Genomic DNA, 15,527 nt, shown 5'->3' with positions numbered 1-15,527 from the left:
GGAAGTTGAGGTCTCTGTTAGAGGCCAGCCTGGGCATGCAGGGAGTCCCAGGCCAACCCACAGCTATACATGGAGACCCTATCTCAGGTAAAAAGTCCACTACTGGTCTGACCACCCATGGCTTCTCCATATCCTTCCTCATAGCCTGGGCATTCCCTGGCTGTTCCTTCAGCTCAAACACCTCTCAGATTTCCTCAAGGCTCGCACCTTGAGGTAACTTCCAGCTAAGTCACCTGGTCACAGTGACGCAGTGAGGCCACACTCCTGTCCTCCTGTGCCTCTTTCTTTCCTTTTTCACTGACACGCCTCTTTCTGCCCTCCCCCTGGAAGCAGGTCCCACAAGGGGAGAAGCTGTTCTGCCTGGTGCCTGTCGCTGCCAGCTGACCAGGCCCTGCTGCTCAAAGTATCAACAAGCCACCCTGGCCTCACTCACTTCAATGACACAGGGGTGTGTACCCCGCCCTTCTGATTTTCACAAGACATTCTGGAGACCCTTCTTGGTACCCCGCCAATCCTGGCCCACAGACCTCATCTCAAACTCTGGTGGCTGGATGGTCTGGATTTGGGTGTACTTTCCACTAGGGTGGGTGGTCAGATTAGTGATGGGGTACACGTCATGCTGAGGAAGGCCACTCTTGCATTGCATCTGGGCATCATATATTTGCATCATATATTTGCAGGGGCCCACAGAATGCAGGAAAGGGATTTGGGTGTGCTGATGCTGAAGTTATAGGTGACTGTGAGCCACCACGTGGGTGCTGGAACTAAACTTGGGCCTCCGGAAGAGCAGTGAGCACTCTTAATAGCTGAGTGGTTTTTTTTTTTTTTTTTTTTTTTTTCGGTTTTTCAAGACAGGTTTCTCTGTGTAGCCCCGGCTGTCCTGGAACTCACTCTGTAGACCAGGATGGTCTCAAACTCAGAGATCCACCTGCCTCTGTCTCCTGAGGCACGTGCCACTACTATGAGACCAGGTCACTCTTTTTAAAACAACAAAATCCTCCAGAACTTACAATCTTCTGTAAAATACTTCTTCAAATTTTTTTTTTTATTATTTTGTGTGTATGAGGGCTTTGCCTGCATGTATGTCTGTGTATTATATGCATGCCCATGCCTGAGGAGGTGGGAGCCTCCATGTGGATGCTGGGAATTGAACCCAGGTCCTTTCCAGGAACAAGTGCTTTTTGCTGTTTTGTTTTTGTTTTTTGAGACAGGGTTTCCTGGCAGACCAGGCTGGCCTGGAACTCACGCCTGCTTCTGCCTGCCGAGTGCTGGGACTACAGGTGTGCACCACCACGCGGCTGGAACAAGTGCTCTTAACCACTGAGCCAACTCTCCAGCCCCATGAAATACCTTTAATAGGCACCCTCAGCTACAACAGCCCAGGTCGTCACATTTGTTGGGGTGGCTGCTTCTCAGTCCTCTTCTGTTTCCTCTAGTCTCCTGGTGTCAAGTGGCCCAGGTGTCCCTCTTCGGCTCAGACACCTGGTCCTCTGCCCCAGCCTCCAGGAAGGCCAGGAGGCTCCATGAGGGCTCCAGATGCTCGCCTCTGATTCCTTTGGGTCCTGGTGGGCCTGGTCAGAGCTGGTTGAGTGCGTAAGCTCGGGCTGTCCCGAGGGCAGCCTCCAGGTCAGCAGTGTGTCCAGTACCCTGGGCTATCACTCGAGAGCCCCAAGCCTTGCCTCCCATGTGGCTGCACACCGCCAGTGCCCAGGCTTCTGCTGTGAAGGTGGGCGTGGCACCCTGGGGAGAGAGTCAGGAGGGGAAGCCATGAGGAGCAGTCCTCACCTCCACCAGCCATTCAGCAGACCCCTGGGGATGAGTCACCAGCAATGAGCACCCTCTCCCGGGCTGAGCACAGGGTAGGGCATCTGGTGAGGCAACAGGAAAGGGCTGGACTGGGAATATGGATGGAACTTTGCAAGGAACTGAGGCGTAAGAGGCAGGTGACTAAGAAATCTCACCATGCCTCCTGGGGAGGGGACAGGGTATCTTCAGGGACAAGGAGAGATTATTCCTGTCATAGGTTATCTCCCCCTACCCTATATCTCCTGCTTAGAAGGAGTAAGAGGTGGAACCGGAGCTAGGCAGGGGCATTTAGGACGGGCTCTTGGGTCCCCTCACCTGGGCCACCTGGCAGGCACAGAGTACGCCGCCCCTGGGCTGGGGGCTGAGCAGCAGCACGGACATGCTGGGGGCCTTTTCACACAGCTGCCGTACCACCTTTACCAGCACCTGCATGAGGACGACACCGTGATTTACCACTCCCCAGCTGCCCAGGACCTCCCGGTCAGGACTCGGGCCTCCTGCAGGCCCTAGGCAGCCGCCCTCCACACCCCTCCCCGCTTCACAGCACTCACTGAGAGGGACTCAACCGAGACAGTGTCCACAATCAGAGGCCCCTCTGAGTGCCGCTTCAACAGCTCCTGGGATTTTTTCTGCAGCCTGTGGGGCAGGAAGAGCAGCAGAGGGGTCAGGCATGGATATTCGGCTTCTGAACTGAGCTCCGGTCTAACAGCCCCCTCCTCCCCATGCTCTCCCTCGACAGAGGCCATTAGTTCTGAGGAGAGCTGGCAGGGGCTCGGGCTGGCATGGCCTGCTTTCTCGGGTTCCATCTGTGACCTCCTGAGACTGCCTCACCTCTTCTATTCTGTCATGGGGCCCTACGAAAGCTGCTGAAGGTCAGAGGGAGAAGCCAGATGGCACAGACGGACTGGGAGGGGACCAGGAGCCCACAGTCAAGGAGCAATTATGGCTGACTGGCATTCGCGTCGGGAGGCTGCCCAGTGGGAAGGGCAGTGGTAAATGGCTTGGTAATACGGTGCCTGGTGGCAGATCAAGGAGGAAGCTGCCTCCTCCTCTCCCAGTTCTGGAGGCTCTAGGGTTAGTGCGGGGATATCCGTGAGTACCAGGCATGGCTGCGCCTTCTCTCACCTGGCCCTTCTCCAGTTTCCGGATGGCGGTGTTGGCACGGCGCTGCAGCATCTTCAGTGTGGTCTGGAGCTCCTGCCGCTGCCACTGAGGCACCACAGCGGAGTCTATGACCTATGGGAGAGCCGAGTGTCACCCTTGCCACAGTCTCAGAGAAAGGATGACGGAGCCGGGCAGACACCGGACCCACCCTGAGGACAAGTGTGGGCCAGCTGGAAGGCTGGGGAGGGACAGGAAGGGTCCAAAAAAGTACAGGGAAGGAACGGGGCCAGTGGAAGGCGAGGGTGGCCCTGACCTCAGTGAGACGTCCTATGTCCTTAGATAACCGATGAGCCTCTGGCAGGTCCCGGATTCCCCGACTCAGTCGCTCCCTGGCTGCCTCCACTTCCTGGGACAGGCTCTGGCCCACCTCTCGGGCCTACAGGAGGGGCAAGAAAGTGAAGGCTCCCAGACTACACTCACCCTCTCCCAGACTACACTCGCCCTCTCCCAGGACAGGCCTCGGCTCTCACTGCAATCAGGGCCATGTCAGAAATGGTTACCAGTTGGGGCCGGTCAAGGCTCCAGTCCTAAATCAACAGCTGCTAGCTGCCAGCAGCTGCTACAGCCGCAGCAGTGTGTGGACAGGGAGCCTAGGTGTCAGCTGGGTGTCCCCTCACCTCCCACAGTCAAGTCTCCTGGGCTTCTAGCATTCTGACCTGTTGGGCCTGCTCCCCAGTGACGGCTAGTAGGCGAGTGATGCCCTTGACCAGCTGCCGATCCCCAATGATCACCAGGTCCCCCACGGCCCCGGTACGTAGCAGGTGCCTATACGGAAGACGAAGAAATGGGAGGTGACGGAGAGAAGGGACAAGTCTGAGCCCAAAGCGAGGGCTGGGGGCTGCGGCGATTGAGGAAGGGTGAGGATCCGGGGCCCAGGGACAGGGTGGCAGCAGTGACTCACGTGCCGCAGCAGAGCTCCACCGAAGTCTGCAGTGCGGCCTGGGAGGCCGGTGCCAGTGCCTGGGCCACAGGAACACCCACCGACACTACCCTCACGGGGTCTGGGTACACCTGGGGGAAGGTGGGACGGGGGCTCTCAGCTGCCTGTGAAGGACGGGAAGCCCTCCGGGGTCACCCTCCTACCACTCACCTCATCCAGTGAGCGGAGTCCAGGGACGTGAGCTGTGCGTGCCAGGGGTACCTCCTCCATGTACACGGCCTCATCCTGCCCCACAGCCTCCTGCACGTGGTTCTCTACCGTCCGGAGCTGCTCTGCGGTCAGTGGGGCCTGGGGTGGGGAAGGGAAACAAAGCCATAGGAACCGGTTTGGAAACTGCTGTCCATGAAGGGGGAAGTGATGCTCCCACGGGGAACAGGAAGGTGAGGAGTGGTGAGAGGTGACAGGTAGTGTCCCGAGTAGAGGGGGCTTGCTGAGGTGAGGTTCCACAACCCACTTCCTGTTTGTCTTGCAGCATGCCATTTCCCATAATGACCGTCTTCCTGTGCCCAGCTCACCTGGGTGGCCACATCGAAGCGCAGCCGCTCAGGGTTGAGATGGGAGCCCCGCTGCTCGGCGGTGGGTCCGAGGGTCTGCCGAAGTGCCCAGCTCAGCAGGTGGGTGGCCGTGTGCTTCACCATGCATCCCATTCGCCAGGCCTGGAACACTTTTGTCACCCAGGGTCCTGGGTGAGGGTAGGAGTGGCCAGGGAGAGGGGATGCAGGCTATGTAGAGCAGCTGGGCTAGGGAAGGGCCTTACCTTGTCCACATACAGCTGCACTCGATCCCCCACCTCTAAGCACTCGGGGGCCACTGCCTCATGCAGGATGAAGCCCCCACAGACCTGCGCCCGGGCCACAGGGAACAATACATCCTGGGGGAGAACATGGCCAAGACGCCACAATGATGGCCTGCAGCCATCCCTGCACTTGGCTGCCCCCAGCCTCACTTTTCCCTCCCACAAAAGTCAGCGTGAGGTGCCGGATGCTCACCTGCTGACCTGTACGAACAAAGTAGCCACGATCTGAAGCCTGGCCCCCTTGTTCAGCGTAGAAGTTGGTTCTGTCCAACAGGAGGCCACAGCGCTGGCCTGCCCCCACAGAGGTCACAGCCGTCCCATCCTCTGAATACAGCTGTAGTACTTGGGCCTCACAGAGGCCAAATTCTGCCAGAGGCATAAGGATTATCAGTGTTGGGCCTAGGGTTGTGATGGGTTTGGGATCTGAGGCAAAGGCATCCGACTTCAGAGGGTGAAGTAGGGAAGGCATTTCTAGATGAAAGAGGCAGCGACCCCTGCTGGGTAGTCTGGGGAATGCAAGAAGCTGGTGGCTACCATTTCTCTCCTTCCCAGTCAAGGTCAGGTAAGTGTGGGACTGACTACCAGCCTGGGTCTAGGCTCTCACCATATTCCCCGTTGGGTCGAAGAGAGTAGTTATACTTGGGGCTGTCATCAGTTGGGGGTACCCCATGACGGTGCAGCTCCTCCAGTGCGTGGACATCAAGACACAGTCCTTCCTCCGGAACTGGCTCTGCCTGCTGGGCCCGGTGCTGCAGGACAAGTGTGTGTGTGTGTGTGTGTGTGTGTGTGTGTGTGTGTGTGTGTGTGTATGTGGGGGTGGGGGGTGGAATGGGGAGCAGGTGCAGAGAAAACAGGCTGTGGGCCCTGCAGCCTTCGTGGAATAAGACCTAAGGGGCTTTGCTGGCTTCTAGAGGGCCATCTTAGGTAGCTGGTAACCAGACATCACAGGCGCCCTGGGGGCAGGCCTCCTTGCCCACAACCACCCCTGGGGACCCTCTCTCTAGGACAGTGTGTTGGCCTCCTCTCTTCCGCTCCTGTTTGGTCCCTGGGGCTGAGGTTCCTCTCTACAGACCGAGTAGGGCTGAGGTTCTGTTTCCTCTCCCATTTGGTGGGAAAGACCCCACCTCAGCTTCCAATCCTATGACTAACTAATTCTTGCCCCAGTTCAGGGCTGAGAGAGGGACTGCTGGGTCACCAGAGTCCAGCAGCCTGTACCTGAGCCTCCTTCTGGGCTAGCTCTTCCAGTCCCGCAGCATCCAGCTGCACCCCCTTTTCCTCCAGCATTAACTCCACCAGGTCCAGCGGAATCCCCAGGTTTCCAGACAGTGACAATGACCAGGCCACCTCAGCTGAGGAAAGAGAACAGAGTGCTGAGAAGTGGGGGGGGGGGGGGGGGGGGGGGGGCGGATCAAAGGAGGGGGAGGAAGTGGGCGGGCTCAGGCTTTCTCAGCCACACAAACCTACCAGTGCCCCCACCCCCAGACTAGGTCTTCCCAGGTGAGGAGCCATCTAGCTTCAGGCTCCAAGGTCAGGCAAGGGTGGCCTAACACACTCCCAAGACACATGGCATTCTGGTGGTCTCAATTTAAGTATGAAGCTGCCTTGGAAACAAGGGATGGGATAGAGGGGTGGCTTCTGTGTGGTCAGGTCAAGCTCCTGCGAGAAACTTCTGCCAGAAGTTGGGGGCGGGCTGAGTATGAGGTCCTTGGCGGGCTGAAAGCTGCTGCCTCTGCTCACTCTGGTGGGCCTGAGAGCCCCTTTGCTTTGGCTAGGCCCCCAGCTCACCAGGGAACAAATCAGAAGGCCCCAAGCGCTTAACGGTGCGGTCGATGATCCGACGGCCTCGCTGCAGGGAGGCCAGGAAGGCTGCCTCATCCTCGGACACCAGGCTGGCTATCTGAACCAGGGCAGGGCAGAGTGGAGCTGTGTTTCCTTGGAAACAGGCTTCTCCCTACAGCTCCGGGGCAGCCTCCACCTCCCCGTGTGAATCAGTACCTGGACTGAGCTCTTCTCAAGTTCTGGGTAAGCGGCTCCCTAGGGGTGGAGGAGTGTGGAGAAGGTAAATGGCCCACCCGGGAGGCTAAGATGCTCTGAGAACTGGGAGGGACTCAGACGGGTAAGTGGTTTCCCAGTGGGGCAGGCATATGAGTGGAAGGGAACCCCGAGGTCAAAGGTCTAGTAGCCTGAGGTCTCCCTGCTTTTTGTGAGCAAGACCAGCTTTCTCAGGCTCCTTGATGGGGTGCGGGACTGGACAGTGAGGGGGGAACACTGTCGGGGCTCAGTGGTAGGCTCCCAGGGCCCAGGGGGCACGCAGAAAGGAGGCTCTGTGCTTACCAATGTCTCCACCACCACTGGCACCAGGCTGCCTAGAAAGCCAGGCGGTGCCCGCAAGACCTCTGTGGAGAAGCGCACAGCTCGACGGAGAATCCGGCGAAGAACTAGCCTAGAGGGGTTCACAGCCCAAGTATGAACCCCTAGCGTCAACTGACCAGCAATATGGGGAGTGGGGTGCTTCCTCTATTTCCTCTGAGCCCTTGACCTCATTTCACCTCCCCATCCCCTCCCTGATAGCCTGGCCACTCCCGCAGCACCTGCCCGTCCAGACTCACGGGGCACCTGACATCCCTGGGTAGACACCATCGGCAATGCAGACACTGAGCGTGCGGATGTGATCGGCTATGACTCGGTACGCCGTGTCTATGCGTCCCTCATCTGCTGCCCCTACCCGGCCAGAGTAAGGGGGCACACTGCAGCCCTGAAAAGCAGGAAGACAGACATAGGTGCCAGCTCTGCCAGGCCCAGGCAGGTGCCTGTCTCTGCCCTAAAACAGACCACATCCTGTCAGAACACAGTCCAAGGATGGAGTCGAGTGAGAATTCTGAGTGCTTTCGAGAAAACTCCAGGAAAACAAGAGTCTTGTGACCTCAGTTTCCTCAGAACACAGAATTGTTCTTGGAATGTGTTTTCATGCTCCTCTCAGGTGTGGCAGATAGGAGAGTTAACTTCAGCTGTTGTTATTTATATGTCTCTGTGGAAAAACATGTTTTTGCCATGTGTGGCTTGTCCTTGTGATTGTATACCTTATATAGAGTGACTTCTCTTAACCCTCAGAATATAAACTGTCCGATGCTTGAATAAAGCTGGCTACTGCATGAGACTTCAGTTGGCCAGGTTCACGCCACCAACTAGAGTGGTAACAACATCCAGAATGACCTTCCCAGCACTTGGGAGGCAGAAGCAGGTGGATCTGTGTGAGTTTGAGGCCAGCCTGGTCCACAGAGCTAGTTTCAGGACAGCCAGGTTCACACAGAGAAAAATCCTGTCTCAAAAAAACCAAACCAAGCGGGGTGGTGGTGGCGAATGCCTTTAATCCCAGCACTCGGGAGGCAGAGGCAGGTGAATCTCTGTGAGTTCGAGGCCAGCCTGGGCTACAGAGCGAGTTCCAGGATAGGCACCAAAACTACACAGAGAAACCCTGTCTTGAAAAATCCAAATAAATAAATAAATAAATAAATAAATAAATAAATAAGAATAAAGCTATATGAGACCACTAGCTCCTTAGGTGCAGATTTGAAGTAAGGTGTGACTCCAGTCACACCAGGCTGGTGTGACTCCATGCTTGGCCCTCCAATCATCCTAGAGGTAGGGTCAGGGGCCAGGGTGTGGAGTGGGGGAAGCTGGTATACACTTACTTTAATGTGCCGCGGTGGGCCACTTAATCTGCCCAGCTCCGAACGTACTCTGGTACAGGCTTGTATTAGATGTCCAGCCACTCACGATGCTGCTTAAGCCACGCCCCCAAACCACCCACTGACCTTTGTGGGTCTTTTCCTTTGACCTCTGCGAGGCATCTCATCTCTCTTGTCTCCGGCCACCGCCTAAGCTGCACCCCTACCCTGGCTTTTGCCTGGATTGATAACAGGGCAGTGTTTTTGGCTCTCAGTGTCATCTGGCTCTAGCTCGTCCTCCACAGCACCAGAACTGCCCTGTGGGAATGCACAGCAGATCCCACATCCCCTCCACCCGAGCCTTTCTCCTCAGGCACAGAATAAAAGCCTCTCTTTGGACTTCAAGCCCCCACAAGATGGGACCCTTGCTACCTTCTTTGCAGTAAACTATCGTAAAAACGTTCTTTCCCTGAGCACAGGCCACTCTGCCAAAGGACTCTAAAGCTGCTTCCCATCAACAGATCTCATCGACTTCCCTCCCCATCTCTTGAGCCTGAAGCTGCCCAGTGACTTTCTCTGGTCGACAGAACATAGGAGGGAATCTGGTGTAGAGGTGCACACCTCTAATTCCAGCACTTAGGAGGGAGAAGCCGGAGAATCAGGAGTTCAAGGTCATCTCTGGCTACACGGCAAGTCTGAGGCCAGTCTGGAATGCAAGAGGCCCTGCCTCAAAAAAGAAAAAGAATACAAGGAAGGGCCACTTCCACCTCTGGCCTCCTTCTTAGAACCTTGCTGGGAGGAGACAAGCCTGCACTAGAGCCAGCCAGCTGGACGGCAGCAGACACATGGCTTAGCCACCCCTGCTGTCCCAGACAGACAGACTGACAGTCAACCAAAGCCTAGAAGCAGAGCTGCCTCCTACCCAACCACAGATGTTTGGATGAGCTCATGCGAGACCAAAAGAATGACCCAGAAAAGGTGGCCCAGCCTGTGCCAGTGCCCAGACTCCTGGACTGGGTGGCAGCTGCTGACTTATAGTACTGGCATGTCATGCAGCCAACGCTCTGGCATGGGCTCCATCCACAGCACACAGGGTTCTACCTCAGCTACCTGGCTGTCCCTCATGCCTTTCCCAAAGGGCCTGGAAGGGAGAAGAAGGTCCCTAGCCAGGGATCTAGTTTGTGTTTCCTGTTGGCTGAGAGTCAAGACACTTCAGTACAACTGATAAAACTGAAGCACTATCCACCTGGAGATAGGGCTTGCCTTCCTAAAACTTCTCAAACAAGGCTGTTAAAAGCCACACACTAGGGGCTGGAGAGGTGACCCAACAGTTAGAAGTACCTGCTGCTTTTCCTGAGGATCTGAGTTTGGTTCCCAGCACTCACACTAGGTGGCTCACAACCGCCTGTGACTCCAGTTCCCTGTAATCTGATGCTCCACCTTCTGGTCTCTGTAGGTAACTACACACAGACACACAGACACACACACTCACATACACGAAAACAAAAACAAAAAACCAAAAACCAAAGAACCACAACAAACTATGCTCATTTGGGGCCCGGAATATTTGTGGCTGTAAATTTTACTTTATTAGAACACTTATCTCATCCCTAAATGTAAACAAGGCACTTCAGAAAACCACCTTACAATTTAATTTGCAAAAGGAATTCTTGGAGAAAGTAAATAAGTTTGTATTTTTAAATCCAATTAATCTTTAAACCTTGCTCCAAATGACATCCTTTGAGAAATATACCTTAGAAAGCCACAGGACCATACATGCAGCCACTGTGAAGACATCCAAACACAGTTCTTGTAGGGAGGCGGGGGTACCCATGTTTTGGGTGTCTTTCTCCTCTAGGTCTCCGGCTAAATACTTAATAAACTCACTCACGCTGACCTTCTGTGGTGCAGCCAAGGGCCCTGCTTTATCTGGACGGAGGTCCTGAGGGGTGCTGGACTGCATCTCCTGCCATTGCTGACAACGGCATATGTCAAGCCTTTCTTGCCGCGGTACCCACTGTGGTCTGCCTGCGGTAAGCTTTCTCTGCTGACTCTCCTTTCAGGTTTTAGATCAAAGGTCATCTCCCTGGCCAGGCTTCTCCACACAAGTGGTCTAAGATTCCTCTGTAACACCCCCGCCAGCGACGATCCGCCAGGCCGGTTACCGGCTCAGAATCCGTGAGCTACGATCTTGTTCTCCTACACTCTGCTTTACTGTCTGCCACTCATGCTTGAAGTAATCTCCGTATCTCTTCTATTCTGAGCCCCTGTACCAAACATAAAGGTGTTGGCTGAGAGGGCTAGTCAAGCCACACCCAGCTTCTCTCTTAAAACCACCGTAAAGAAAATGGCAAGCGCCCTCCCAAGGGCCTATCTCTAGCTCCTCACGTGCTTAGATTCCAGGAGAATGGTGGTGGTGCCATTCTTACTTCCCCAAGGCAGTCTTTAGGCACAGGACACCAGACTCCAGGCACCCGAGGGCTAATGGTATAGTGGGTTAACTGGAGTAGATGAACTCTCTCTGTCACCTCCCCCTCAGTCTAGAAAAGCATAGTCCTTCTCTGGAATACAGGCCCGTGCTGTGGTCCAAAACCTTCCCTTCCTCTAAGAAAGGACACCACTCAGCTTCAGAGACCCGAACCCTCTTCAGGGCCCCCACCATGCTGTCTGGCTCTGGTGCTGGGGCCTGAACTCTCTTCAGAGCCCTACCACACTGCTATCTGTCTGTCCATGAAGTTAATAACTCTTTCAATAAATCTCTTTCTCAAGAGGACAATCTGCCTCGGTGTCCCCTTGAGCCCCAAGCCCAGAGTCTTTCATAAAGGACTCAATACACATCTTAAATGGTGAAGGGGAGGGGTTAGGAGGAACATCGGGTAGCAGCGAATCTTAGCTGCAAACTTGACACCCTGGGATCCTTGGTCTGTACTGTCCCACAGATGGCAATACTGAGATCTCAACAGATACATAAGCACTATGGGGTGGGGGGTGCTGGGGAGATGGCGCAGTCGGGGTGGGGGGTGCTGGGGAGATGATGCAGTTGGGGAAGTGTTTGCTCCATAAGCATGAGGACCTGCGTTTGATTTCTACAGCCCATGTACAATTGCTGCCACAGTGGCATAGGCTTGTCATCCCAAAGCTGGGGAGGCAGAGACAGGAGGATCCCTGAGGTGTGATGGCCAGCAGGCATGCCTAATTGGTGAGCTACAAGCCAATAACACACCCTATCTCAAAGAAGGTAGACATCATTCCTGAAGATGACATCCAAGGTTGTCATCTGGACACACACACACACACACACACACACACACACACACACACACACGCACGCACAGCAATGGGGCTGAGGCGGAGGCGGGCTCACCTGGTGTATGGCGCTGAGCAGTGGAGAGAAGAGGTCAGTGTCATAGGTGGAACATCTGCCCTGCAGCACAGCCACCAGCCTTTCCAGGCCCATTCCTGTGTCCACGTGTCTCTGGGGCAGCGGCTGCAGGTTTCCATTTGCCTCTCTGGCCAGGGAAAGTGTGCAAGGTGAGGCCAGGTGAGTCTGCCAGGTGCGAGGCAGGTGCTCAAGGTCAGCAGAAACACAAGGACCCAGGGGCTGAGAGCCGCAGGAACCTGCAGGACAGTGTCCCCTTCCCCTCCCTATCCTTTCTCAAAAAGGTGAACTCTTCTTCCTCGTGCTTGGGCCTTTGTCTGGACCCAGACATGCCTACTAAGCCAGACTCATTGTTTTCAGAGAGGCATGTCAAGACATGTTACAGGAAAATCTTAGTGACCACTAAACTCAACTCCATTATACGCTAAGAGGCCAGAGAGCTGCAACTAGTTGAAATTGTCATGGACAAGGACTAGAATTTGATCAGTTTCTATTTTTAAAAGGCATGTGAGCTCAGCTAGGGACTAATGTTAGCTTCAGCCGCCATTACCTGTTGTGCTGCATGAAGACCAGATTCCAAAGCTCTACCAGCTGGGGGGCTCCCACTCCCCCAGCCAGATCATAGTGGATCTCAGTACAAGGCCCACAAGGCCCGGTGTCTCCCATCTCCCAGAAGTTCTCCTGCAGTCCGAAGGAAAGCATGCGGCTGGCAGGCACTCTGGGGAGAAGGCCAGGAAAGTGGTGGAAGATGGGCAGGTTTAGAAGTTGGCACGTCCTCTGCTATCAGCCTCCTACCTAAGCCCAGCTCGGGAAGAGGGGTCCTAGCGCTGACCCACAGCATGCTCACACCTGCTGAACTCTGATGATTTGTACTGACAGTCTGCTTTCCAGTCCTCCTATTGCCTGGGGTGGACAGAAGGAAGGGGCCAACTTACCCCAAGCTAAGCCAGATGTCTCTGGTCTCCAGGTCTGGGTCCAGCCCTGTCTTGGAGTCACCACCAAAGTAGGAGACCCATAACCTGTCCTCAGGGATGCCATAGACCTGAGTCAGCAGTTCCCAGGCCATGCTACAAGCCTCTTCCTGCAGGGCAAACCAGGGTGCAGAGATTCTCCAGTCAGGCCATGGGAGTTCATGAACCCAAGACAAAACCATGCTCACTACCCACCCTCAGTTCAGACCAAGTCATGTCCATTCTTGCCTGAGTTCTTCCTGCCCAGAAAGTGTCTCCATTCTTATAAAGCCCGCCTCCTTTCCGTCCCAGGTGAGTTCTATCTTCTCCACAGACTCCTCCACCCACCACCCTGACCTGGGGACTTTATGTCCAGTGACCATCCCAGCATTGCTGTCTGGACATCTGTTCATCTAACTTTTCAGCAGCCCTCAGGCAGGAGACACAGTCCCTTCCTTCACTCAGGGAAGTGAGCCACATTCCTTCCCATTCTATGTCTGTGTGTGTGTGTATGTGTGTGTGTGTGTGTGTGTGTGTGTGTGTGTGCGCGTGTGCGCGCGCGCGCACGCGCGCATGTGTGTTGGGAGGTGTTGGGGAGTCAGATGGGCTAGTGCACATTTGCACACACATTAGGTGTGGGTATGCACGTGTGGAAGTCAAAGGACAACTATGAGTGACTATACAAAACAGGGTCTCTCATTCGCTTGGAACTTTGAACGTAGGCCAGACTAGCTCGCCCGTGAACTTCCAAGGATCCTCTTGTCTCCATCTCCCATCGGGAAGCTCCAGAATGATAGCACACACTATAATTGGCCTTCACTTGTTATGTGAGTTCTGGGGGATCCACAAGCACTTTTACCAGCCAAGTCATCTTTCCCTCTCCCCCACCACACACCTTGTCCAGCACTTGGCCACAGTATCCAGCATGAGGGTTCAAAGAATTAACTCTACAGCTCCCTGGAATCTCACCTTAAAATATTCACCCCCAAAAGCCCAATTGCCAAGCATCTCAAAGAAGGTATGATGCGAGAGATCTCGGCCCACGTCCTCCAGGTCATTGTGGCGCCCTCCGGCCCTCACACATTTCTGGCTATTAGCAACACGTCGGAAGCCTGCCATCTCACTTCGTGGATCCACTGTGCCCAGGAAGATGGGTTTGAACTGGAAGCACACACAAATGGGGGAGTTCTTTAGTTCCTTAGCAGAAGGTTAAAGTGGGGCGTGATGAAGATGGCTGTTCAAACTCGAGGCTATTTGGGACCCCAAGAGTGCAATGTGGTCTTGGCCCGGGGCACCCCAGGATCTCTGGTGTATGTGAAGCAGAGAAGAGGCGAATAAATCGAAACCAAAGACCTCTGCCTAGTAAAAGTGGCAAAATTTACAGATAAGAAGTGGTTGGAGAGAGTCAAAGAACGTAGCAGCCGCGCAATAAACATCTACTTAATGGAAGGGTTATATTTATTTAGTCTTCCACTCGGAGCCTGACCCTCGGGGCTCCACACTTGCTGTCCAGGGATAATAAACTTAATTTCTCCCCTCAAGTCTCCAAACTAATTCCCCAAGACCTAACCAGGCCCCCGATCTTTTTACCCAGCGCCTCTCCCACAAGAGCTCTGGGTTCCGCCCCTCGCTGTTCTGGCCCAATCCTGACGCTCCTTTCTCAGGCAAACGCCCGAGCCCCGCCCCCGGCCGGCGAGGCCCCGCCCCCACCTGGTTCATGCCGGCGTTGACGAAAAGCAGGCTGTGGTCGCCGCGCGGCCTCACGGAGGCGGAGGGCACCAGCCGGTGGCCATGGCGATCCCGGAAGAAGCTCAGGAAGGCGTCCCGCACGGCCGCTCCGTGGGGTGGACGGGACTCGGTTGAGAACTGCTGCCATGGGCACGACCTCCCGATGGCTCGCCGCAGCCTCCCGGCGGCAGCAGCCACCGACGCCGCCATCTTAGCTCCGGGCAATGGCTTCGCAGGGTCCAAGAGGGACGCGTGAAAGGAAGCCTAGTGTTTCCTACAGCGGCCCCTAGCGGATGGAAGACTTCGGGGGCGAGCCTCAGCTTCTGGTGGAAATGATTCTGCAAGGACATTCCCCCTCCCCACAGCGAGCGGTCCAACATATCACTTTGCACACAGTAGTCCCTTAATTCATCCAGCATTAAACCGATATTCATAAAAAGATCATTATGTGGCTTTATTTTGAACGTTGGTAACAAGATAAACACAATGCCTCGCCTCCCAAAATCTATATTCTGGTAGTAATGGTTGTTAGGTTATTGATTTTGTTGGGTTGCTAAGAACAGGTGTGGATGCCATTCCGTGCGTGGGTCGTGTGGTTTGTGCTGTTCCAGGCCGAAGAGTGCCAAGGGATCATGAGTATTCAAGAGGCGGTCAATAAGAGCAGAATCCTGTGTTAAGTGCCAAGCACCGCTCTGGACCTGGCCATTTCCTCCTCTGCCCTCGGTTTTGGAGAGAGCCACGTTGTCCTTAGGGACTGAAGCAGGAGCAGGAGCCTGGTGGAGACACAGAAGCCAAACTGCATCTGCCCCGTTATTAATTGCATAATGACATTTGGTCTTTTAATTTGCCTGGGGATGAGAGAATTCAGGTCGTCAGGTCAGGACAGAGCTGTTGGCTGAAAGCTGCAGCGATGGCCTCCCATAACCTCCCGAGGTCCTAAGGTTTTGTGTGTTTTGCTGAGGGTAAGGAATACCTGTCCCCCAGACCCAGTGCCCTTGACTTCCTTTCCATGGTGACAGCAGTAACTGAGATGCCCACAGACCCTGCTGGTGCAGCTGGACAGCTCAGGGGCTTCTCATGATGACCTTGGCCTTTA

At 55.0% G+C, this 15,527-nt stretch overlaps 1 protein-coding gene across 2 annotated transcripts; it reads right to left on the bottom strand.

Moving 5' to 3' along the window:
• Nucleotides 1-1,332: 1,332 nt before the first annotated feature.
• Aars2 (alanyl-tRNA synthetase 2, mitochondrial) lies at nucleotides 1,333-14,797 on the bottom strand. 2 transcript variants are annotated; one of them, XM_052745417.1, is made up of 22 exons: nucleotides 14,414-14,797; nucleotides 13,673-13,864; nucleotides 12,689-12,834; nucleotides 12,304-12,471; nucleotides 11,739-11,883; nucleotides 7,316-7,461; nucleotides 7,041-7,149; nucleotides 6,702-6,740; nucleotides 6,492-6,603; nucleotides 5,922-6,055; nucleotides 5,311-5,455; nucleotides 4,900-5,072; nucleotides 4,668-4,781; nucleotides 4,426-4,566; nucleotides 4,061-4,198; nucleotides 3,872-3,981; nucleotides 3,627-3,735; nucleotides 3,224-3,346; nucleotides 2,932-3,042; nucleotides 2,358-2,435; nucleotides 2,122-2,232; nucleotides 1,333-1,740 (listed from the first exon to the last, which is right to left on the bottom strand). In XM_052745417.1, the coding sequence occupies exons 1-22, from the start codon at nucleotides 14,639-14,641 to the stop codon at nucleotides 1,576-1,578; spliced, it is 2,937 nt and encodes a 978-aa protein (XP_052601377.1). In that variant the 5' UTR covers nucleotides 14,642-14,797; the 3' UTR covers nucleotides 1,333-1,575. The 2 variants fall into 2 exon arrangements, with proteins under 2 accessions (XP_052601377.1, XP_052601376.1); XM_052745416.1 differs by lacking the exon at nucleotides 1,333-1,740 and having other exon boundaries at nucleotides 2,358-2,442; nucleotides 14,414-14,796.
• Nucleotides 14,798-15,527: the final 730 nt, after the last annotated feature.

The sequence above is a fragment of the Peromyscus californicus genome, unplaced genomic scaffold (genome assembly GCF_007827085.1).
Source record: "Peromyscus californicus insignis strain IS unplaced genomic scaffold, ASM782708v3 Scaffold_19__1_contigs__length_69161282, whole genome shotgun sequence".
NCBI lineage: Eukaryota > Metazoa > Chordata > Mammalia > Rodentia > Cricetidae > Peromyscus > Peromyscus californicus.
This window is presented reverse-complemented; position numbering and strand designations above follow the sequence as displayed.